The 25,320-nt window shown below is 44.6% G+C and overlaps 1 protein-coding gene across 1 annotated transcript in view; it reads left to right on the forward strand.

Annotated features, from left to right (window-relative positions):
- ITPR2 (inositol 1,4,5-trisphosphate receptor type 2) overlaps window positions 1–25,320 on the forward strand; it is a 227,947-nt gene that overhangs the window by 170,776 nt on the left and 31,851 nt on the right. Inside the window, 4 exon segments of the mRNA XM_075343322.1 lie at window positions 6,359–6,534; window positions 7,740–7,904; window positions 14,293–14,488; window positions 20,528–20,614. Coding sequence (XP_075199437.1) covers window positions 6,359–6,534; window positions 7,740–7,904; window positions 14,293–14,488; window positions 20,528–20,614 — 624 coding nt within the window.

The raw sequence follows: 25,320 nt of genomic DNA on the forward strand, positions 1-25,320 counted from the left end.
CCTTTTTTTTTTTCTTTATTTTTCCTTTGTTTTTTTAAATTACCCGAGTTGCCGACTCTGGATTGGTTCCCAACACTGAGTACTCCGGGCCCGGTTTCAGTGCTTGGGTACTTTTGAACCCGCACAGATCCAGATTCCTACAGTCCAGGTCCGTCCATCACTATAATCCGATATATCCTCGGGTCAGTTGTCGGTGTGCACTACTCACTAATGAGATTCTGCCGTCATATATAAGACACTCGTATCATCTTACGCTGTGAAGCTTAGATATATCTCACAGATTCTCATATATACACTGAATGTGACGCTTGATATATTGGGTTGGGGTCACCTCTCATCATTGCCTCCTCCTATATACACTACATAGATTAACCCTAATATTCCCAGGCTGCAGATCGACATGTGATGGAGCCCCCCTGAGGTTTAGCTGTGGGTTTTGTGCAGCAGCATGTGGTACACGTGTATGGGCACGTGTGTGAGCTGCCGGCCGGGCCCCCCTCTGCCTCTGGGCCGCACAGGACAAGCTCACTTTGTCTAATGTTGAGCTCTGTTTGCTCAGAGGCTGCATAAATATTCATCTTGTGTTTAAGGTCAGCAGCAGCCGCCTCACGTGCGTCCATGATAGCAGCAGCCGCGCTGAGGCGCCGAGACCACAGCATTCCCAGATTCTGATTATTTTAAAAGATTTTTTTTAATGGCTACTTCCTGCAAACCACTGAGCAAAGTGGTACTGTGCAGTGTATATATACAGAATAATACAGATACTGAGGATTACACCCAGTATACAGGACAGGAGAAGTGGTACTGTGCAGTGTATATATACAGAATAATACAGATACTGAGAATTACACCCAGTATACAGGACAGGAGAAGTGGTACTGTGCAGTGTATATATACAGAATAATACAGATACTGGGGATTACACCCAGTATACAGGACAGGAGAAGTGGTACTATGCAGTGTATATATACAGAATAATACAGATACTGAGGATTACACCCAGTATACAGGACAGGAGAAGTGGTACTGTGCAGTGTATATATACAGAATAATACAGATACTGAGGATTACACCCAGTATACAGGACAGGCGAAGTGGTACTATGCAGTGTATATATACAGAATAATACAGATACTGAGGATTACACCCAGTATACAGGACAGAAGAAGTGGTACTGTGCAGTGCATATATACAGAATAATACAGATACTGAGGATTACACCCAGTATACAGGACAGGAGAAGTGGTACTGTGCAGTGTATATATACAGAATAATACAGACACTGAGGATTACACCCAGTACACAGGACAGGAGAAGTGGTACTGTGCAGTGTATATATACAGAATAATACAGATACTGAGGATTACACCCAGTATACAGGACAGGAGAAGTGGTACTGTGTAGTGTATATATACAGAATAATACAGATACTGAGGATTACACCCAGTATACAGGACAGTAGAAGTGGTACTGTGCAGTGTATATATACAGAATAATACAGACACTGAGGATTACACCCAGTATACAGGACAGGAGAAGTGGTACTGTGCAGTGTATATATACAGAATAATACAGACACTGAGGATTACACCCAGTATACAGGACAGGAGGAGTGGTACTGTGCAGTGTATATATACAGAATAATACAGATACTGAGGATTACACCCAGTATACAGGACAGGAGAAGTGGTACTGTGCAGTGTATATATACAGAATAATACAGATACTGAGGATTACACCCAGTACACAGGACAGGAGAAGTGGTACTGTGCAGTGTATATATACAGAATAATACAGACACTGAGGATTACACCCAGTATACAGGACAGGAGAAGTGGTACTGTGCAGTGTATATATACAGAATAATACAGACACTGAGGATTACACCCAGTATACAGGACAGGAGAAGTGGTATTGTGCAGTGTATATATACAGAATAATACAGATACTGAGGATTACACCCAGTATACAGGACAGGAGAAGTGGTACTGTGCAGTGTATATATACAGAATAATACAGACACTGAGGATTACACCCAGTATACAGGACAGGAGAAGTGGTACTGTGCAGTGTATATACAGAATAATACAGATACTGAGGATTACACCCAGTATACAGGACAGGAGAAGTGGTACTGTGCAGTGTATATATACAGAATAATACAGATACTGAGGATTACACCCAGTATACAGGACAGGAGAAGTGGTACTGTGCAGTGTATATATACAGAATAATACAGATACTGAGGATTACACCCAGTACACAGGACAGGAGAAGTGGTACTGTGCAGTGTATATATACAGAATAATACAGACACTGAGGATTACACCCAGTATACAGGACAGGAGAAGTGGTACTGTGCAGTGTATATATACAGAATAATACAGACACTGAGGATTACACCCAGTATACAGGACAGGAGAAGTGGTACTGTGCAGTGTATATATACAGAATAATACAGATACTGAGGATTACACCCAGTATACAGGACAGGAGAAGTGGTACTGTGCAGTGTGCAGTGTATATATACAGAATAATACAGATACTGAGGATTACACCCAGTATACAGGACAGGAGGAGTGGTACTGTGCAGTGTATATATACAGAATAATACAGATACTGAGGATTACACCCAGTATACAGGACAGGATAAGTGCTACTGTGCAGTGTATATATACAGAATAATACAGGTACTGAGGATTACACCCAGTATACAGGACAGGAGAAGTGGTACTGTGCAGTGTATATATACAGAATAATACAGACACTAAGGATTATACCCAGTATACAGGACAGGAGAAGTGGTACTGTGCAGTGTATATATACAGAATAATACAGGTACTGAGGATTACACCCAGTATACAGGACAGGAGAAGTGGTACTGTGCAGTGTATATATACAGAATAATACAGATAGTGAGGATTACACCCCGTATACAGGACAGGAGAAGTGGTACTGTGCAGTGTATATATACAGAATAATACAGATACTGAGGATTACACCCCGTATACAGGACAGGAGAAGTGGTACTGTGCAGTGTATGTATACAGGGCAGAAGTGGTACTGTGCAGTGTATGTATACAGGACAGGAGAAGTGGTACTGTGCAGTGTATGTATACAGGGCAGGAGTGGTACTGTGCAGTGTATGTATACAGGGCAGGAGTGGTATTGTGCAGTGTATATATACAGGGCAGGAGTGGTACTGTGCAGTGTATGTATACAGGACAGGAGAAGTGGTACTGTGCAGTGTATATATACAGGGCAGGAGTGGTACTGTGCAGTGTATATATACAGGGCAGGAGTGGTACTGTGCAGTGTATGTATACAGGGCAGGAGTGGTACTGTGCAGTGTATGTATACAGGGCAGGAGTGGTACTGTGCAGTGTATGTATACAGGGCAGGAGTGGTACTGTGCAGTGTATATATACAGGGCAGGAGTGGTACTGTGCAGTGTATATATACAGGGCAGGAGTGGTACTGTGCAGTGTATATATACAGGGCAGGAGTGGTACTGTGCATCTCTGGGGTGCATGGTTTTGCTTCTTGTTGTGGATCCAGTTCTTATACTGTTACGGTCCTTATGTGAACTTGTAGAGTGCGGTAACATTTATTGTGACACTTCCCTCTTCGATATAAACACCCACACTGCAGTTATGTTCCTTCTTTTCTTTCTTACCTCAGTCTGCTCTTTAGTTAAAAAATAAAAAGAACTCTTGTAAGTGGCGTGGATACTTTTGCAACCACATGTTTTATAATAACGTGTTTGAAATGATAAAACAAAGAAATATCGTAAATAGAAACTGTGATAAAACATCTCTTATTTTCCGTCTTCAGCTCCTTAGCAGAGTCATGCATCTCCATGGCAACCAGCTAATAAACTCTGTGCCGTCACATCGAGTAGTCACATGGTGCACCCTGCATTTAGAGTCGGTGGTAGATATACTTAAACACATGCACAATCGGTGTATTCGACCGTGGAAACACATTGATAAGCTTAGAAGCTGTGTACCTAAAACGGTAGAACATTTTTCATTAAGGCTGCCAGAAAAGTTTTTTCAATTTTTATTTTAGATCCATGGGGAATTATAAAAATCCTTATTGGAAAGACTTAATGATCAGCGTGTACAACTGGTTACCAGAATGATCGCTCTGTATTTTTCCAGTTTTTGCACTTTCATGGTAAAGAAATCCAGCACTAAATGTGAAAAATGTTCCTCGATTAGCTTATCTATCCAAATCATACATTTCCTATTTTTCTCCTACATATTGTGCTTGCTCTGGCTTTTCCATAGCAACATTACTGATGGACTTCCTGTCATGTGACTTTAAGCCTTAAGAATTTATTAAACAGTTTAGGTCATGTGACAGGAAGTCCACAGCAATTGGTTGTTACTGCCATGGCAACCCCAGACCAAGCACAACATGTACGTTAAGCACAGGGCACAGGCCTTGCGCGTCCGCTCAGCTCCACATCCGGTCAATAGAGGTTAAATCGATGTGTGTTACAGCACATTGGTGAATCCATCTTATTCTGTCAGTGACTGCCAACATGGCCACCATTTCTGCTCACACATGAAGTGCCCACCCCCCGCGCATTTCCCAGAACCTCAAGTGATACATTTTCTTAGCTACACACTGATATCCGGTTGGATTCGGTTCTATAGTGAACCCATCATTAGGATATTTATATTCCCTCCCCTGCCTTCACACCCAGAACCGCCCATTTTGCTTAGGCTCCGCCTCCTTTTATTCCGTTGCTGTATGATAATATATGAAACATTCTGAAAGTTGGGCGTTTGGCTTTATCCTTATCTATTTGACATGTGCCATGTTTATTAGGGCCAGACCTGTTATATCTCCAAACATGTGAACCCTAAATATGAAATTTAAGCCCCGCCCCCATCTGAAACAGACCTACCCCCAAAACTGACCAGAAACACCCCTTTATATTCAAATGTTCAAAAGTCCCACCTCTGCAGTGTCTTATTTGTCAGTCTCACTGAATCTGGGTCTGTTGTTTTAATGGCGGCCATCTTGGTTGTCACGCAGCTGAATGAATAAATCTCATAAGTAAGAAACAACTGATCAGAACATTTTATAACTTTGCGGAAGAGGACGAGTAAAGGTTTTTTATATTTTCTGAGAAGTTTTTGATTTTAGGTGGAAATGCCCTTTAAGTAGTTTTTTGGTGATGTGACTATGCTGAGGGTTGTAGTCCCTCCGCATGTGTTTACTGAGGAAGTCCACGGAGCAGAACAAGGTTTTATTTTTTCCCCCTGTAATGAAGTGGTGAATATGAAGCAGGAAGACGGTTTGAAGTATTTTTGCCGACGGGAAAATTGATCAGATGGCGCCCATTAGGAGTCTTGAAGGAAGTGAGATTGACAGGTCACAGTCGCAGGCAGGACGAGGCGCCAGAGCCGTGTCGCGTCTGAACCCCGTTTCATTAAATGTCTGCCTGACATCGCAGCTTGAAGTTGATTGTCACTTTAAATGCTATATATAGTCGCTCGCTGACTTTTACTTATAGAACCAAAGACCCAATAAAGCCGCGGTGACAGACGAGCGATCGCTGGCGCTGAGGTGCCCGCGCCCGCCGCGCTCTCAGTCCCCCTTGTTTTATCTCTCTGGTAATGATGTGATTAAAACTTTTTCTTTCTCCGTTTTGGGATTTCTCTTGTTTCATATCGTTAAAACTGTATAAATATTTCTCTGTTCACATTTCCATAAAACCAGACGGAAGTTTACTCTAAAAATACCGCGGCGACCCCACAGGATGTAAAAAAAAGCGAAAAACGGAAGGGGTAATTCACGACTCTGTGGAAGTTGTAATCTAGGTCGCGAAACGAAACAAGAAAAACTGACCGAGGTCCTGTAACTCCGAATCAGTGCAGGATCAGTAATGTAATGTATGTACACAGTGACTGCACCAGCAGAATAGTGAGTGCAGCTCTGGAGTATAATACAGGATGTAACTCAGGATCAGTAATGTAATGTAATGTATGTACACAGTGACTGCACCAGCAGAATAGTGAGTGCAGCTCTGGAGTATAATACAGGAGGTAACTCAGGATCAGTAATGTAATGTATGTACACAGTGACTGCACCAGCAGAATAGTGAGTGCAGCTCTGGAGTATAATACATGAGGTAACTCGGGATCAGTAATGTATGTACACAGTGACTGAACCAGCAGAATAGTGAGTGCAGCTCTGGAGTATAATACAGGAGGTAACTCGGGATCAGTAATGTATGTACACAGTGACTGCACCAGCAGAATAGGATCAGTAATGTTTTGCACACATAGCCTTGCGCTTTGCATTCTCACACATGCATGTCATGTTCTTTCTGTCTCTGCAGGGACCCTTCCTCCGTGGATTTCCATCTTGCTGTGGGTCGCCGTGGCCGTCTGTACCGCTATGTTGTTTGTCCTTCCTAAACCGTTTGGCATTCGGCCGTTCCTGGTGTCCGTCATGCTCCGCTCCATTTACACCCTGGGCCTGGGGCCGACGCTGATATTACTGGGGGCCGCTAACGTAAGGAGGGCTTTGATATCCGTTACATGGCGACGTCTCTGTGCACATTGCGGATTATGTCCCCTCCCCAGCAGCTCGGCTTGTAATACCGAGACCAGATGGCAGCCAGCCGAACAGCCGGGGGCTCATCGTCAGACGCTCTTTGATCTACTGTAGGGAGTGAAGGCAGAATCCCTCTAATGCTGGAATCTGACGTCTCCCTGTGGCTTCTGCACTTTAGAAAGTTGTTCTTCTCTCTTCACTTTCTTCTCCTCTTTTCTGTCCGGACTTCTGAGGTAGATGTGAGGGTCTTCTTCAGCCCTGACTCTCGTTACCAGGCTGAGTAGATTTATCACGAGGTCTGAATTCCTCCGCGGAGCTTTGACTTAAGAGCTAAAAGATCAAGGTGGACCATGCCCATGATCCAGAAGGATGAATGGCGGCCATGTTGTTGTAGTCTAAGTGAGCCATGCGGGACTCTTATACTGGGTCTTAAAGGGGGTTACCATCTACTAACATCTGTCTAAGATGGATGTACTTGACGCTGAGGGTTGGGAGTCAGGCCTTGTCCAGCCATCGTGTCGCTTTTCTGCCCTTGGTTTAGCCCTCAGATGTGAGAAACCTAATCTCGTCGCTAAGAATGTGCTGCCTGACAATCATGCTGAAAAGAATGGTCGTTAGGAAGCATGTCCATAGCAACCAGGCTGTCAAATGTGACGAGGGAGGATTATTAACTGAATTTGTAGAACATTTTGAGGGGTTCTCGTCACATCTATGTTTCCTCATTCTCCTGTTTCTCCCTCTTTGTCTGCCGTCCTTAATCTCTGTAGAATGTTCCATGGCGCCTTCTGTGTTCTCCGCAGGCGCTCGGCTCTCGCTGTGGCTCCATGCTACGTGCTGGCCTCACGCTGCCTCCCCGTGGTCTGTTATCTGAGGACTTATTGAGTAAATGTCTCCTACAGACACTTTGCACACCTCACAGGATGGCAGTCCGTGTATCTCTCGCCCCGACCCCGCATATATATCGGCAGCCGCGTGTAGTGATGGAATCATTATATCTCTGTCACTAAGTGGATCCGTCAAATCCCAGTCATTTTCTTGCTTTTCAGTGTTGACAGATTAGTGATGGATCCGTTGTGAGCAGACGGCTGGGATTGTAGCAGAGGGTTGGTTTTGTTACAGTGTGTCGGTGCCGGGTGTAACTGCCGCCCCTGTCTCCCCCACAGTTGTGTAATAAGGTGGTGTTCCTGGTGAGTTTCGTGGGGAATCGTGGCACGTTCACACGCGGATACAGAGCGGTGATCATGGATATGGCGTTCTTGTACCACGTGGTGTACGTCATCGTCTGCATGCTGGGCCTCTTCGTCCACGAGTTCTTCTACAGCTTCCTGGTAAGAGACCACCGCTGCCACCATGATGCGTGCACTGCTGCCCGAGAGACGGTATCACACGTCGTAAGATTAGATACAGCTCAGCAGACAGTATCACACATGATGGGATTAGATACAGCTCAGCAAATGGTATCACCAGGGGTGTGATTCAAATTTTTAATAACAGGTTATCTGTAAACCCCGCCCATTTGAAAACCACACCCATTCTGTAACCACACCCATTTTGTTAGCTACACCCATTTTCACGCACTTTCCTCAACCAAAAAATACAAGTAATTTAAAGTAAAATGTCTTTTCCCTTCTTCCCCTCCTCTACCGTCACTCTCCTGTCCAGCACCAGATGTTCCAGTCACTGTCAGTCATATTGTATTAATTGTTTTTTCTACAATTCTTAAAAATTATTACTAAAAGAGCCCTGCTAAAACTGGAACAGACGACCTTCCCCATACACATCTCATCCCATGTGGCTGCTTTTCGTCAGATCCCATCCCATGTGGTTTCTTTCCCCTACAGATCCCATCCCATTATGGCCTCTTTCCCTTGCAGATCCTTTCCCATATGGCTCCTTTTCCCATTTAGTTCCCATCTTTTGCGGCCTCCTCTCCCCATATAGTTCGCATCTATGCGGCCTCCTCTCCGCATATGATTCCCATCTTTATGCTGCCTCCTCTCCCCATATAGTTCCCATCTATGTGGCCTCCTCTCCCCATATAGTTCCTATCTATGTGGCCTCCTCTCCCCATATAGTTCCCATTTTTACGGCCTCCTCTCCCCATATAGTTCCCATCTATGTGGCCTCCTCTCCCCATATAGTTCCCATTTATACGGCCTCCTCTCCCCATATAGTTCCCATCTATGCGGCCTCATCTTCCCATATAGTCCCCATCTATGCGGCCTCCTCTCCCCATATGATTCCCGTCTTTACGCTGCCTCCTCTCCCCATATAGTTCCCATCTATGTGGCCTCCTCTCCCCATATAGTTCCCATCTTTATGCTGCCTCCTCTCCTCATATAGTTCCCATCTATGCGGCCTCCTTTCCCCGTATGAGTCCCGTCTTTATGCTGCCTCCTCTCCCCATATAGTTCCCATCTATGCGGCCTCCTCTCCCCATATAGTTCCCATCTATGCGGCCTCCTCTCTCCATATAGTTCCCATCTATGCGGCCTCCTCTCCCCATATAGTTCCCATCTATGCAGCCTCCTCTCCCCATATAGTTCCCATCTATGCGGCCTCCTCTCCCCATATAGTTCCCATCTATGTGGCCTCCTCTCCCCATATGAGTCCCATCTTTATGCTGCCTCCTCTCCTCATATAGTTCCCAATTATACGGCCTCCTCCCCCATATAGTTCCCATCTATGCAGCCTCTTCCCATATAGTGCCCATCTATGCGGCCTCCTCTCCCCATATAGTTCCCATCTATGCGTCCTCCTCTCCCCATATAGTTCCCATCTATGCGGCCTCCTCTCCCCATATAGTTCCCATCTATGTGGCCTCCTCTCCCCATATGAGTCCCATCTTTATGGTGCCTCCTCTCCTCATATAGTTCCCATTTATACGGCCTCCTCTCCCCATATAGTTCCCATCTATGCAGCCTCCTCTCCCCATATAGCTCCCATCTATGTGGCCTACTCTCTCCATAGTTCCCATCTATGCGGCCTACTCTCCCCATATAGCTCCCATCTATGCGGCCTCCTCTCCCCATATAGTTCCCATCTATGCGGCCTCCTCTCCCCATATAGCTCCCATCTATGCGGCCTCCTCTCCCCATATAGTTCCCATCTATGTGGCCTTCTCTCCCCATATAGCTCCCATCTATGTGGCCTCCTCTCCCCATAGTTCCCATCTATGCTGCCTACTCTCCCCATAAAGTTCCCATCTATGCAGCCTACTCTGCCTATATAGTTCCCATCTATGTGGCCTCCTCTCCCCATATAGTTCCCATCTATGCGACCTCCTCTCCCCATATAGTTCCCATCTATGCGGCCTCCTCTCCCCATATAGCTCCCATCTATACGGCCTCCTCTCCCCATATAGCTCCCATCTATGCGGCCTCCTCTCCCCATAGTTCCCATCTATGTGGCCTACTCTCCCCATAAAGTTCCCATCTATGCGGCCTCCTCTCCCCATATAGTTCCCATCTATGCGGCCTCCTCTCCCCATATAGCTCCCATCTATGCGGCCTCCTCTCCCCATATAGTTCCCATCTATGCGGCCTCCTCTCCCCATATAGTTCCCATCTATGCGGCCTCCTCTCCCCATATAGTTCCCATCTATGCGGCCTCCTCTCCCCATATAGTTCCCATCTATGCAGCCTCCTCTCCCCATATAGTTCCCATCTATGTTGCCTACTCTCGCCATATAGTTCCCATCTATGTGCCCTACTCGCCCCATATAGTTCCCATCTATGCGGCCTCCTCTCCCCATATAGTTCCCATCTATGCGGCCTCCTCTCCCCATATAGTTCCCATCTATGCGGCCTCCTCTCCCCATATAGTTCCCATCTATGTGCCCTACTCTCTCCATATAGTTCCCATCTATGCGGCCTCCTCTCCCCATATAGTTCCCATCTTTATGCGGCCTCCTCTCCCCATATAGTTCCCATCTTTATGCGGCCTTCTCTCCCCATATAGTTCCCATTTTTACGGTTTCCTCTCCCCATATAGTTCCCATCTATGTGGCCTCCTCTCCCCATATAGTTCCCATTTTTACGGCCTCCTCTCCCCATATAGTTCCCATCTATGCGGCCTCCTCTTCCCATATAGTCCCCATCTATGCGGCCTCCACTCCCCATATGATTCCCATCTTTATGCTGCCTCCTCTCCCGATATAGTTCCCATCTATGTGGCCTCCTCTCCCCATATAGTTCCCATCTTTATGCTGCCTCCTCTCCTCATATAGTTCCCATCTATGTGGCCTCCTCTCCCCATATGAGTCCCATCTTTATGCTGCCTCCTCTCCCCACATAGTTCCCATCTATGCGGCCTCCTCTCCCCATATAGTTCCCATCTATGCGGCCTCCTCTCCCCATATAGTTCCCATCTATGCAGCCTCCTCTCCCCATATAGCTCCCATCTATGCAGCCTCCTCTCCCCATATAGTTCCCATCTATGCGGCCTCCTCTCCCCATATGAGTCCCATCTTTATGCTGCCTCCTCTCCTCATATAGTTCCCATTTATACGGCCTCCTCCCCCATATAGTTCCCATCTATTCAGCCACTGTCCATATAGTGCCCATCTATGCGGCCTCCTCTCCCCATATAGTTCCCATCTATGCGGCCTCCTCTCCCCATATAGTTCCCATCTATGCGGCCTCCTCTCCCCATATAGTTCCCATCTTTATGCTGCCTCCTCACCCCATATGGTTCCCATCTATGTGGCCTCCTCTCCCCTTATAGTTCCCATTTTTACGGCCTCCTCTCCCCATATAGTTCCCATCTATGCGGCCACCTGTTCCCATATAGTCCTCATCTATGCGGCCTCCTCTCCCCATATGATTCCCATCTTTATGCTGCCTCCTCTCCTCATATAGTTCCCATTTATACGGCCTCCTCTCCCCATATAGTTCCCATCTATGCGGCCTCCTCTCCCCATATAGCTCCCATCTATGTGGCCTACTCTCCCCATAAAGTTCCCATCTATGTGGCCTACTCTGCCCATATAGTTCCCATCTATGCGGCCTCCTCTCCCCAAATAGTTCCAATCTATGCGGCCTCCTCTCCCCATATAGTTCCCATCTATGCGGCCTCCTCTCCCCATATAGTTCCCATCTATGCGGCCTCCTCTCCCCATATAGCTCCCATCTATGCGGCCTCCTCTCCCCATATAGTTCCCATCTATGCGGCCTCCTCTCCCCATATAGTTCCCATCTATGCGGCCTCCTCTCCCCATATAGTTCCCATCTATGCGGCCTCCTCTCCCCATATAGTTCCCATCTATGCGGCCTCCTCTCCCCATATAGCTCCCATCTATGCGGCCTCCTCTCCCCATAGTTCCCATCTATGCGGCCTACTCTCCCCATATAGTTCCCATCTTTGCGGCCTCCTCTCCCCATATAGCTCCCATCTATGCGGCCTCCTCTCCCTATATAGTTCCCATCTATGCGGCCTCCTCTCCCCATATAGTTCCTATCTATGCGGCCTCCTCTCCCCATATAGTTCCCATCTATGTTGCCTACTCTCGCCATATAGTTCCGATCTATGTGCCCTACTCTCCCCATATAGTTCCCATCTATGCGGCCTCCTCTCCCCATATAGTTCCCATCTATGCAGCCTCCTCTCCCCATATAGTTCACATTTTTATGCGGCCTCCTCTCCCCATATAGTTCCCATCTATGTGGCCTCCTCTCCCCATATGAGTCCCATCTTTATGCTGCCTCCTCTCCCCATATAGTTCCCATCTATGCGGCCTCCTCTCCCCATATAGTTCCCATCTATGCGGCCTCCTCTCCCCATATAGTTCCCATCTATGCAGCCTCCTCTTCCCATATAGCTCCCATCTATGCAGCCTCCTCTCCCCATATAGTTCCCATCTATGCGGCCTCCTCTCCCCATATGAGTCCCATCTTTATGCTGCCTCCTCTCCTCATATAGTTCCCATTTATACGGCCTCCTCCCCCATATAGTTCCCATCTATGCAGCCTCTGCCCATATAGTGCCCATCTATGTTGCCTACTCTCGCCATATAGTTCCCATCTATGCGGCCTCCTCTCCCCATATAGTTCCCATCTTTATGCTGCCTCCTCTCCCCATATGGTTCTCATCTATGTGGCCTCCTCTCCCCATATAGTTCCCATTTTTACGGCCTCCTCTCCCCATATAGTTCCCATCTATGCGGTCACCTGTTCCCATATAGTTCCCATCTATGCGGCCTCCTCTCCCCATATAGCTCCCATCTATGCGGCCTCCTCTCCCTATATAGTTCCCATCTATGCGGCCTCCTCTCCCCATATAGTTCCCATCTATGCGGCCTCCTCTCCCCATATAGTTCCCATCTATGTTGCCTACTCTCGCCATATAGTTCCCATCTATGCGGCCTCCTCTCCCCATATAGTTCCCATCTATGCGGCCTCCTCTCCCCATATAGTTCCCATCTATGCGGCCTCCTCTCCCCCATATAGTTCCCATCTATGTTGCCTACTCTCGCCATATAGTTCCCATCTATGTGCCCTACTCTCCCCATATAGTTCACATTTTTATGCGGCCTCCTCTCCCCATATAGTTCCCATCTTTATGCGGCCTCCTCTCCCCATATAGTTCCCATCTTTATGCGGCCTCCTCTCCCCATATAGTTCCCATCTTTATGCGGCCTCCTCTCCCCATATAGTTCCCAACTTTATGCTGCCTCCTCTCCTCATATAGTTCCCATTTATACGGCCACCTCTCCCCATATAGTTCCCATCTATGTTGCCTACTTTCGCCGTATAGTTCCCATCTATGTGCCCTACTCTCCCCATATAGTTCCCATCTTTATGCTGCCTCCTCTCCTCATATAGTTCCCATCTATGTGGCCTCCTCTCCCCATATGAGTCCCATCTTTATGCTGCCTCCTCTCCCCATATAGTTCCCATCTATGCGGCCTCCTCTCCCCATATAGTTCCCATCTATGCGGCCTCCTCTCCCCATATAGTTCCCATCTATGTTGCCTACTTTCGCCGTATAGTTCCCATCTATGTGCCCTACTCTCCCCATATAGTTCCCATCTTTATGCGGCCTCCTCTCCCTGCATCTTCAGCTCTATGAGCGCTTACCTGCTCCAAGCACCGGCGGCTGATTCTTTGTCTTTCTTCCTCCGTGGCACTCTGTGGTCACACTGACGCTGGCAGACGACAGCAGGAGGAGCTACCTCACAACACTGCCGTGACCTCTCTGCACCGTCAGTGCGTCGCTGCCCGCCGGGTCAGGGAGCAGACAGGCTCCACTGAACCCGGAAGTGTGGTGTGGAGATATTGGGATTCATTTGTGTTAGTGTCTTAAAGATACTAACACAAGTGAATACAGGGAACCGGATCACCAGAACCGTTTCTTGCCGGTTCTGGGAACCGGCTGCTATTTTAACAATTGGTTCTCCCAAAGCGGACAGAACCGGCTGATTCCCACCCCTGGGTATCACACACCATGGGATTAGATACACAGCTCAACAGATGGTTTTATACATGATAGGATTAGGTACATAGCTTGCAGATAATATCACAGATGATAGGATTAGATACACTGCCAGTCAATGTTCAGCTTAGATACACAGCTCTGCAGACAGTATCACACATGAAAGGATTAGATACACAGCTTAGCAACCATTATTTCACATAAGAGGATTAGATGCACAGCTCAGCTGAAGGTATCACACGACCGGATTAGATACAGCAGTTATTTTCTTTTCTCCATTTCTAGTTGTTTGATCTCGTTTACCGGGAGGAAACGTTGCTGAACGTCATAAAGAGCGTGACGAGGAATGGCCGCTCCATCATCCTGACTGCGGTGCTGGCGCTGATCCTCGTTTACCTCTTCTCCATTATTGGCTTTCTGTTTCTGAAAGACGACTTCATCATGGACGTGGACCGGCTGAAGGACAAAGCCCCCGACCTGGGTAAGTCACATACACTGGGGTTCATTGATATACAGGTGAAACTGGGATTAAGGCCTCTCATATCAGTAAAGTCTTGTTCGTGCTTCTATTTCTTTCCCATTATTGTATTGTTTTACATCCGTAACCTCCAGAGCAGCATTCATAATACCATCTATTGCCCTTTAACACTGTAGTGGTTACCATATGTGACATAAACTCTGTGATGCTTTGCTTTCTGGTACCAGAAATTCAAATTTGAGTTGTATTAATCTCCAGAGCTGCATTCACAATTCTGCTGGTCACCCTCGATCGTACGACTTAGCAGCTTGTCATTATTGCGCCCACAATGCATTAAGGTCTGATAATAGGAAACAATCAGCATTCTGGGGCTGATTTGGATGTGAATGTAGAAGAAATAAATCAGAATCTGTCGTTTTATGCTGAAAAGTAAATAGTTGGTTTTTTTCAGCTCCGGAGTTTTCTTTGGAGCCGTTGATATTCTCATCATCAATCTTCTCAGTACTTTCTCAAGAATCAATGTCTCAGTGAAACATCGAGCGACCCATCACAGACGTCCTACTAAACCGCACTGCGCCCACATGGGTGTCAGCGCCCGTCCCCATGACTGGCACCTTTTATCACCAGTGACACATTTCCACACAAATCTTTGCCTCAGACTCGCTTTATATTACTGTGTTAAAGATCTCTGCTTGCTGTCAGTTATTAAGAACATTCTTGTTTACATCTCGAAGCTGAAATCCTAATACTGCTCACAGCTGAGGGTTTGTTACAGTTTCACCCAATCCAGACCATAGTCTGTGAGCCGATCATTCATTTAGGGGTATTAATCATGGGCTTTATGACACTATTCTGCCCCCCAACCCTCCAAAAAAAGGCACAAAGTTTTGCTGTAGTTGCATTTGTGCAAAATTTTCTGTCACTTTTACTAAAGCCCTCTCACTTCTTTAGTGAGGGGAACACAGGAGGCCATTTGCAATAATGACCCGCCGGATTTATTATAATATATGCCAGAATTTGGTGCCATTGTACCCAAAATCACTGGCACGCGCAGCCGAGAGATAGTCAGAAGTGGTGTAAGGTGCGTGTAAAACGTTATAAAAGGGCACAGGAAATTTCCCCTTTATAGGCCTCCACTATCTAGAGATAATCTAGCAACCAATCAGAGCTCAGGTTTAATTTTACAAGCAGCTCTAATGAAATGAAAGCTGCGCTGTGATTGGATGCTATGGGCAACAAAGACAATTTTGATGAATCCACCCCTCGTTTTTTTTAGTTACATTTCTATCTGGTTAAACAACCAAAATAGCCATAAAACTCCCCCTAATAGAGATCATTAATAAAATCTGTCTAAAACCCCCCAAAATTGTGTATATTGCCAATGGCAACCAATCAGAGGGCAGCTTTCACTTCGTAAACTGCTGTGGTAAAATGAAAGCTGTGCTGTGATTGGTTGCTGTGGGCAACAAAGATAATTTTGATAAATCTGCCTTTATTTTTTCTTAATTACATTTCTATCTGGTTAAATGACCAAAATAGCTACCACAAAAACTTCCCAAAATAGACCTTATTAATAAAATCTGTCCAAACCCTTCCCCAAAAAATGTGTGTTGCCCATGGCAACCAATCAGAGCTCAGCTTTCATTTTGTAAACTGCTGTGGTAAAATGAAAGCAGCGCTAGGATTGGTTGCTATGGAAAACAAAAACAGTTTTGACAGGGGAATGTGGGAGATAAGCAGTATGACCTACATAACATAGAATATACCATTACTTTATAATTATGGAGGTCCGACCTCTTGGACCCTCATTGATCCTGATACAGGAGACGGAAGGGTCACAGAGGTTGGACCGCCATCGATCACAAAGCAATGGCATACCCCAATATTACAATATATATAACTAGTCAGTTTTGCCATGCAGGACTCTGTGGGGAAAGGCGGCCATATTTGTTACCCCCGATACAGCCAGATAGAATTGTCAGCAGCTCAGTGACTGCAGATTACTGCTTTCCGCCATTGAGCTCGTACATGGGTCTGATTATTAGAGCTTCCAGTCGTGGAAGAGTTACTGGCGGCCATCAATTCAGCGGCACGTCGGTCTTGTGAGAAGTTTTTTAATCCCAATAATCTCATGAGGATTTTCTTGGCCGGCGGCAGCTGCTCCAATAACAGCAGGCAGAGAGCTAATTTTACAAGATGCAGCGTGCGGCTTGGACGGGGCACACAAAACCCCTGTGTAGTGACTCCTCCGAAATATGGCCGCAGAAACCTTCATTACATGGAAAACACGTTCCAGTCCTGTACGATAACATCGCATCTATTGATAACCCAGGCAGATGTGTCATAAAGTGGAAAAAAAATCCCCCATTATCCAGAATTTTCTGCAGGGTGTTGCAGATCCACATTTAGTCATCGTATTTCGAGCTCTAGAAAAATATTTTCTCATATCAAAGGTATTATCCCAAATCTGCCATCCAGGATTCCAAAAGGAGAGTATGGATCTAGAAATCAGAGAGATATCTCTGGATAAATCCTGACCCAAAGACATAAAGGTTTGAGACCAGATTTAGAGATCAGGAGTGATCATCTGAGGTCTGGCTTTAGGGTTCTAAGGTCTAAACAATCCCTTCAACTCTGATATTCGCATTAATCTTTCTGCTTCTGATATCAATCTCTAAATCTATTATCTACAATTCTACATATCAGGGTTAATCTTGGATTCTAGAACTGCAGAGATAAGTCTCAACCCGGGAACCAGAGGGAGATTTCTGGATCTCAGAATCAAAGACATAAAGCCTGGAGAAATAATCAGAGACCTGGAATTATACACTGCAATCTCGCTCTCCGACACAGAGATAGATAAATCCAAACAATCCCTTTAAGGCCGCTTTACACGCTACGATTTATCTGATGATATGTCGTCGGGGTCACGGTTTTCGTGACGCACTTCCGTCATCATTAGCGACGTTGTTGCGTGTGACACCTACGTGCGACTCCGAACTATCGCAAATAGGATGAAAATTGTTGATCGTTGACACGTCGTTCAGTTTCAAAATATTGTTCATCGTTTGGAGCGCAGCAGACATATTGCTACGTCTGACACCCTGCCAACTACGAACAAAATCCACACGACCGCCTTGGTCAAACAATATATCGCTGAACGATGTAGCGTCGTTTGTGAGATGTGTACGTGTGACCGCTTCAAAGCGACCTATGAGCGATCTCGGCAAATCGTAACAACGATCCGGGCGTGTCACATCGCTAGCGATATCGTTGTGTGTAAAGCAGCTTTTAATTCTGAAATCTGGATTCATCTTTCCTTTCTGGTTCCTCTTCTAAAGGTTATTGTTCCGAATTCACCTTCCTAATTTTCAATTGCCTATCTATCTTATCTAGTACTGAGATCCATATGAATTCCTGTGCCTCGAAGACCGGGAATAATTTTTCAGATCTTAATTCATCTCTCCAATCTTGAAATTATCTTTCAGGTTTCTTTACATTCCAGATCTTTTACTCCTGCTCTGATATATACGTTATCTCTTTGGCCTTAAGATGGGGAACTCTTTGACTAGGGGTACCGTCACACTTTAGCGACACTCCAGCGATCCCACCAACGATCTGAACTGGTCAGGATCGCTGGTGCGCTACATGGTCGCTGGTGAGCTGTCAATCAGGCAGATGTCACCAGTGACCAGCCCCCAGCCAGCAGCGACGCGTGGAAACGATGCTGCACTTGTTAACTAAGGTAAATATCGGGTAACCAAGCACTTGGTTACCCGATATTTACCTTGGTTACCAGCGCACACCGCTTAGCGTTGGCTCCCTGCACTCCTAGCCAGAGTACACATCGATTTAAAAAGCAAACCGCTTTGCTTATTTACCCGATGTGTACTCTGGCTACGTGTGCAGGGAGCCGGCACTGGCAGCCTGAGAGCGGCGGACACTAGTAACCAAGGTAAATATCGGGTAACGAAGCAAAGGGCTTTGCTTGGTTACCCGATATTTACCTTGGTTACAGCTTACCACAGGCTGACAGAAGCCGACTCCCTGCTCCCTGCACATTCAGATCGTTGCTCTCTCGCTATCAAACACAGCGATGTATGCTTCACAGCGGGAGAGCAATGACTAAAAAAATGAACCAGCACTGTGTGTAACGAGCAGCGATTTCACAGCAGGGGCCAGATCGCTGCTCAGTGTCACACACAGCGAGATCGCTGATGAGGTCACTGGTGCGTCACAAAAACCGTGTCTCAGCAGCGATCTCGCTATGTGAGAAGTACCCCTAAAACTTTACAGCTCCTAAATCTGTATTTATCATAGTTCCAAAATCTGGACTGATCTCTCCGCCAACAAAATCTGGAATGGTCTCTCTGCCAACAAAATCTGGAATGGTCTCTCTGCCAACAAAATCTGGAATGGTCTCTCTGCCAACAAAATCTGGAATGGTCTCTCTGCCAACAAAATCTGGACTGATCTCTCTGCCAACAAAATCTGGAATGGTCTCTCTGCTAACAAAATCTGGAATGGTCTCTCTGCTAACAAAATCTGGAATGGTCTCTCTGCCAACAAAATCTGGAATGGTCTCTCTGCTAACAAAATCTGGAATGGTCTCTCTGCTAACAAAATCTGGAATGGTCTCTCTGCCAACAAAATCTGGAATGTTCTCTCTGTCAATGGTTCTCATTTTTCTTTCCAGTTAGGATTTTTCTCTTTTGACCTGAGATCTACAATTATCTCTCTACTTCTTAGATATTCATTGCTCTGAGATCAAGCAATTTTCTGTCTAATTACAAAGTCATAAATACATTTCTGGAGTAATTGGAATCTAGATTTGCTTTTTCGTCTTTGTTTTTTTTTCCTGGTTTGTTTCTGGCTTAAGACCAGATTGATTTTTCTCAGGCCCTGACTTCCTGATCTGTCCTTCCTTCTTCCTATTCTGGATTGGTTTCTGATCTGCAGTTTTCTTCCTCTGGTTCTGAGATCCTCAAGTAACTTCAATCTGGCCATTTGTATCTGGATTCATCTCTCTGACTCTTCTATTACGAGATCCAGGATTATCCACGATCCAGGATTACTTACATTTTGAAATCATCTTTGATCACTAAAATCTAGATTTTAATGATCTAATTGCCTCTACAGTTTAGATTTTTTTTTTGCTCTTGCGTCCAGAATCATCTCTTTTCTGAGATTACGAAATTACCTCACCCTCCCTAAAACGATGGTAACTTTCTGGTTTGAGATATATTGAATAATCTGGAAGAGATGTGGAGTTTTCACCTCTGTTTTTTTTCTTGTTGTTCAGATCTAGACTTAATTCTCTGGTTCCAAGATCTGGAATGATCAATTTAGTTCTGAAAATTAGAATTATCTTCTTAGTACAGCCAGAATTTTCTCCCTTAGTCCTAAATCCAGAATTATCATCTTTTAGCTTTCGAAATATGGAATTATCGTCTTACTACAGTCAGATTTTTCTCCCTTGGTCTTAAATCCCAAAAGATCTTCTTTTAGGTTTCATGTTACCTGGATTTATCTCTTGATTTTAGAGCTAAAATTACCTGACTTGTTCTGGATTCCAAAATTTCCCTTTTGAACAAAACTGTTGACTTATCTCTCTGGTCCTGAGAGACGGAATGATCTCTCGTATTCTGAAATGTTCTGTATATTTCATACTCCTCTCTCCGACTCTGGGTTCTGGATTCACAAGTCCTGGCTTTTTCTGTTGGACTTTCTTCTCCTGAAATAAATTATATATTAAGTTAGAAAATTGGCATAAGATAAGCGGGTGCACGCGGCCCCTGCTCCCGGTATCCATCTTAGTCAAATGTCAGCAGCATTATTCCTGGCTCCAGCCGGAGTCACAGCGAAGAGGCCAAGGTCAATATTTTTCCTTCTTTAGTTAACCATAAATTTGTCTACAGAAAATTTGGCACAAGGGAAAATTTCTGAATTTCTGCATCATGGGAGTATTTTTATTTAATTGTAATTTTTATTTCACCCTATTATTTTTATTGACCCCCCCCCCTTCTTTTGTTCTTATACTAGGTACCAGCGAGTTCCGGGCGTCCTCTCTTACGGCTATGATGGGCACGTGTGAGAAGGAGGAGTGCGCCACATCCATACCATTAACAGGTTGGTCACATGTGTATATTTCCTTATGATGCAAAGGGTATTTTCCCATTATAGTCCCCCATAAAACAAAAGTAATGCCCCATAATACAAAAATATGGGATTGGACGTAAAACATATGTAGTGCTGTCATTCTGCAGCCTCCTGTGGACTTTGAAGATGGCCAAATCAGGGGTTTGTGATCTTCTTATCATGGGACATGATGGGATAACTGGGAACCAGGGCTCTGAAACTCATCCTCATACTAGGATGGCCCCTATCGACCTTATCGACTGTGAACAAGAGACATTTGACTGTACGCTGGGGGGTATGAGGACTATTCGCGAGGAGCTGGCTTAATTAGCGTCTGCTAATTATATCATGACATCTGGTTGACGGGCCAAGTCGGAGACCGGTCTCTGTAGGCACCACATCTATGTAGAAAGACTGACATTACGTCGTCCATTGCTAATTAGTGGATATCATTAATGTCTATTCTGAATGTTAAATTCAGCTTTCATCAGACCCCTCCCCTTTATTATGGCTCCTCCCTTTTGACAATCAGCTGATCATCTCTTTATCATTAATACTGTTTACTCCCCTGTCCTCGCTGCAAAGGAAATCCGACCTCCACGTAGTGATTTCTTGCTCAACTTGTGCAGATACATAGCTGCAAATGTAACAAAAGAAGAGCTGCAGTGTAAAGCACAGGGGGAAAAAAAAGATAAATAAGTAACATATTGTACATGGATTAGTTTTCTTATAGTCTCTCCTGATATCCTAAAACTTACTACAAGCCATCACCTAATTTTTTTACAAAATGTTAATTGGTTGCATGGCCCTTTAAGAGTGGTTGTGGTGGGCTTCGTCCTCTGGCGGAGAAGATGTTAACCCTGTCTCTAATTGCTCTGTTTTCGCTCCTATATTTATATGTATTTTTGTTAGAATTCCCCAATTTGCTCAAGTTGTTTTCTTGTTCCGAGCAGCATAAACAAGATAATTTGACAGACAGCGTAAATCAAGGCGCGCGGGGCAAGCAAGGATTCCTCTCAAGGGCTTAAGTGTTTGTGTGGACCGCTCTCTCTTCAGTCACCTTCACAGATGTAGATCTGCACAGCGCCGGCGGAGGGTTTTTTTCTCACAATGAGTAATTGATAGCCCTCAAATGACTTAACATGTGACTCTGCTGAGCGAGATTATGTAAAAGCATGGAGCAGCTGGGATAAAATGTGAGCCGCACGTTAACACCATGATGTCAAGGCAGAAAGGGCTGCACCGGAGGGAAAAACACCTACAGATTACTCCCCTGTACTGACTGCGGCCTCACGCCTAAGCAAATGATCGCGAGAGAGCCCAGGACTGAGCCAGACTATGTACAATAATATAACTACTATAATACTGCCCCTATGTACAAGAATATAACTACTATAATACTGCCCCTATGTACAAGAATATAACTACTATAACACTGCCCCTATGTACAAGAATATAACTACTATAATACTGCCCCTATGTACAAGAATATAACTACTATAATACTGCCCCTATGTACAAGAATATAACTACTATAACACTGCCCCTATGTACAAGAATATAACTACTATAACACTGCCCCCTATGTACAAGAATATAACTACTATAATACTGCCCCTATGTACAAGAATATAACTACTATAATACTGCCCCTATATACAATAATATAACTTCTATAATACTGCCCCTATATACAAGAATATAACTACTATAATACTGCCCCTATATACAATAATATAACTACTATAATACTGCCCCTATATACAATAATATAACTACTATAATACTGCCCCTATATACAATAATATAACTACTATAATACTGCCCTATGTACAAGAATATAAGTACTACCGTGTTTCCCCGAAAGTAAGGCCCTGTCTTACATTAATTTTACCCCCAAAAGTCCCACCCTGCCTTACTTTCGGGGGAGGCCTTACATTGGAAAAAAAAATGACAATCCTCCCCCCTGCAGCCTCCCCATTGTTTGAGATCCGGCATCCACCCCATCCTCCCCCCTGCAGCCTCCCCATACAGTGGTTCTGCCCCCCACTCTGCCACCACACACACTGACACATACGGTACCGGTACAGCCCCACACGGCACCCACACACATATCGTACCGGTACCGTACACACACACACACACACACACACACACACACACACACACACACACACACACAGCCCCATACGGCACCCATACACATAACACACACACACACACACAGAGTTTCGGAACTTACCGAAATCGGAGCGAGCCTGCAGGCGGTGAGTCGCGGCTGATTTCGGCCAATCAGCTGCAGGCGGTGACGTCGCGGCTGATTTCGGCCAATCAGCTGCGAGCCGGCTGACTGGCCAATCGCAGCTCGAGCTGAGGGCCAATCAGCTGCGAGCCGGCTGACTGGCCAATCGCAGCTCGAGCTGATGGCCAGCAGGGAGCCTTGCGGGGGCCATTCACCGGAGGCGGACCACGGGTGGCACGAGACTGGAGAAGGCCTGGATGGAGCGAGGGAACAGCGGCAGCGGTAAGTTCCTGTACTTTCCCCAGGGACCCCCACCCATAGGCGGCCTTACATTCCCCGGCCCCCCCGCTACCCTGCCTTACAATCGGGGGGTGCCCTACATTGGCGGACCCCCCCGAAACCCCCACCCTGCCTTACTTTCGGGGGGGTCCTACTTTCGGGGAAACACGGTATAATACTGCTCCTATGTACAGGAATATAACTACTATAATACTGCCCCTTTGTACAAGAATATAAGTACTATAATACTGCTCCTATGTACAGGAATATAACTACTATAATACTGCCCCTTTGTACAAGAATATAACTACTATAATACTGCCCCTATGTACAAGAATATAACTACTATAATACTGTCCCCTATGTACATGAATATAACTACTATAATACTGCCCCTATGTACAAGAATATAACTACTATAATACTGCCCCCTATGTACAAGAATATAACTACTATAATACTGCCCCCTATGTACAAGAATATAACTACTATAATACTGCCCCTATGTACAAGACTATAACTACTATAATACTGCCCCCTATGTACAAGAATATAACTACTATAATACTGCTCCCTATGTACAAGAATATAACTACTATAATACTGCCCCTATGTACAAGAATATAACTACTATAATACTGCCCCTATATACAATAATATAACTACTATAATACTGCCCCTATATACAATAATATAACTACTATAATACTGCCCCTATGTACAAGAATATAACTACTATAATACTGCCCCCTATGTACAAGAATATAACTACTATAATACTGCCCCCTATGTACAAGAATATAACTACTATAATACTGCCCCTATGTACAAGACTATAACTACTATAATACTGCCCCCTATGTACAAGAATATAACTACTATAATACTGCTCCCTATGTACAAGAATATAACTACTATAATACTGCCCCTATATACAAGAATATAACTACTATAATACTGCCCCTATATACAATAATATAACTACTATAATACTGCCCCTATATACAATAATATAACTACTATAATACTGCCCCTATATACAATAATATAACTACTATAATACTGCCCTATGTACAAGAATATCAGTACTATAATACTGCTCCTATGTACAGGAATATAACTACTATAATACTGCCCCTTTGTACAAGAATATAACTACTATAATACTGCCCCTATGTACAAGAATATAACTACTATAACACTGCCCCTATGTACAAGAATATAACTACTATAACACTGCCCCCTATGTACAAGAATATAACTACTATAATACTGCCCCTATGTACAAGAATATAACTACTATAATACTGTCCCCTATGTACATGAATATAACTACTATAATACTGCCCCTATGTACAAGAATATAACTACTATAATACTGCCCCCTATGTACAAGAATATAACTACTATAATACTGCCCCCTATGTACAAGAATATAACTACTATAATACTGCCCCTATGTACAAGACTATAACTACTATAATACTGCCCCCTATGTACAAGAATATAACTACTATAATACTGCTCCCTATGTACAAGAATATAACTACTATAATACTGCCCCCTATGTACAAGAATATAACTACTATAATACTGCTCCTATGTACAAGAATATAACTACTATAATACTGCCCTCTATGTACAAGAATATAACTACTATAATACTGCCCCTATGTACAAGAATATAACTACTATAATACTGCCCCCCATGTACAAGAATAGAACTACTATAATACTGCCCCTATGTACAAGAATAGAACTACTATAATACTGCCTCTAGTTACTAATCTTGTATATTTCAGAGCTGCATTCACAGTTCTGCAGCTTTAGGAACTGGAAATCCTAGTCTCCTCCTCTTCAGTGTCTGCGCTGTGTTCTGGTTGCTGGCTGTTTTCATGAGAATGATATAGATATTCTTGGGTCACATAGAACAGTAGTTGTGAGGTATATACGGTAATATATATATATAATATATACTGTGATTCTACATATTCTGTGCTCCTGGAATATGGGTAGATGTAATGAATCTGCCACGTGGTGCGTTGCCGCTGTGTTCTACCGCCCTGTTCTCTCTCACTTGCCCCGGAGCTAAGCATCAAACATCACTTGCTCTAATCAATACAAGATAATTTCTCAAAGGAACAAAATATTATTCTAGAAAGTTAAATCATTGCCT

Source organism: Anomaloglossus baeobatrachus, chromosome 4 (genome assembly GCF_048569485.1).
Source record: "Anomaloglossus baeobatrachus isolate aAnoBae1 chromosome 4, aAnoBae1.hap1, whole genome shotgun sequence".
In the NCBI taxonomy this organism is placed as follows: Eukaryota; Metazoa; Chordata; class Amphibia; order Anura; family Aromobatidae; genus Anomaloglossus; species Anomaloglossus baeobatrachus.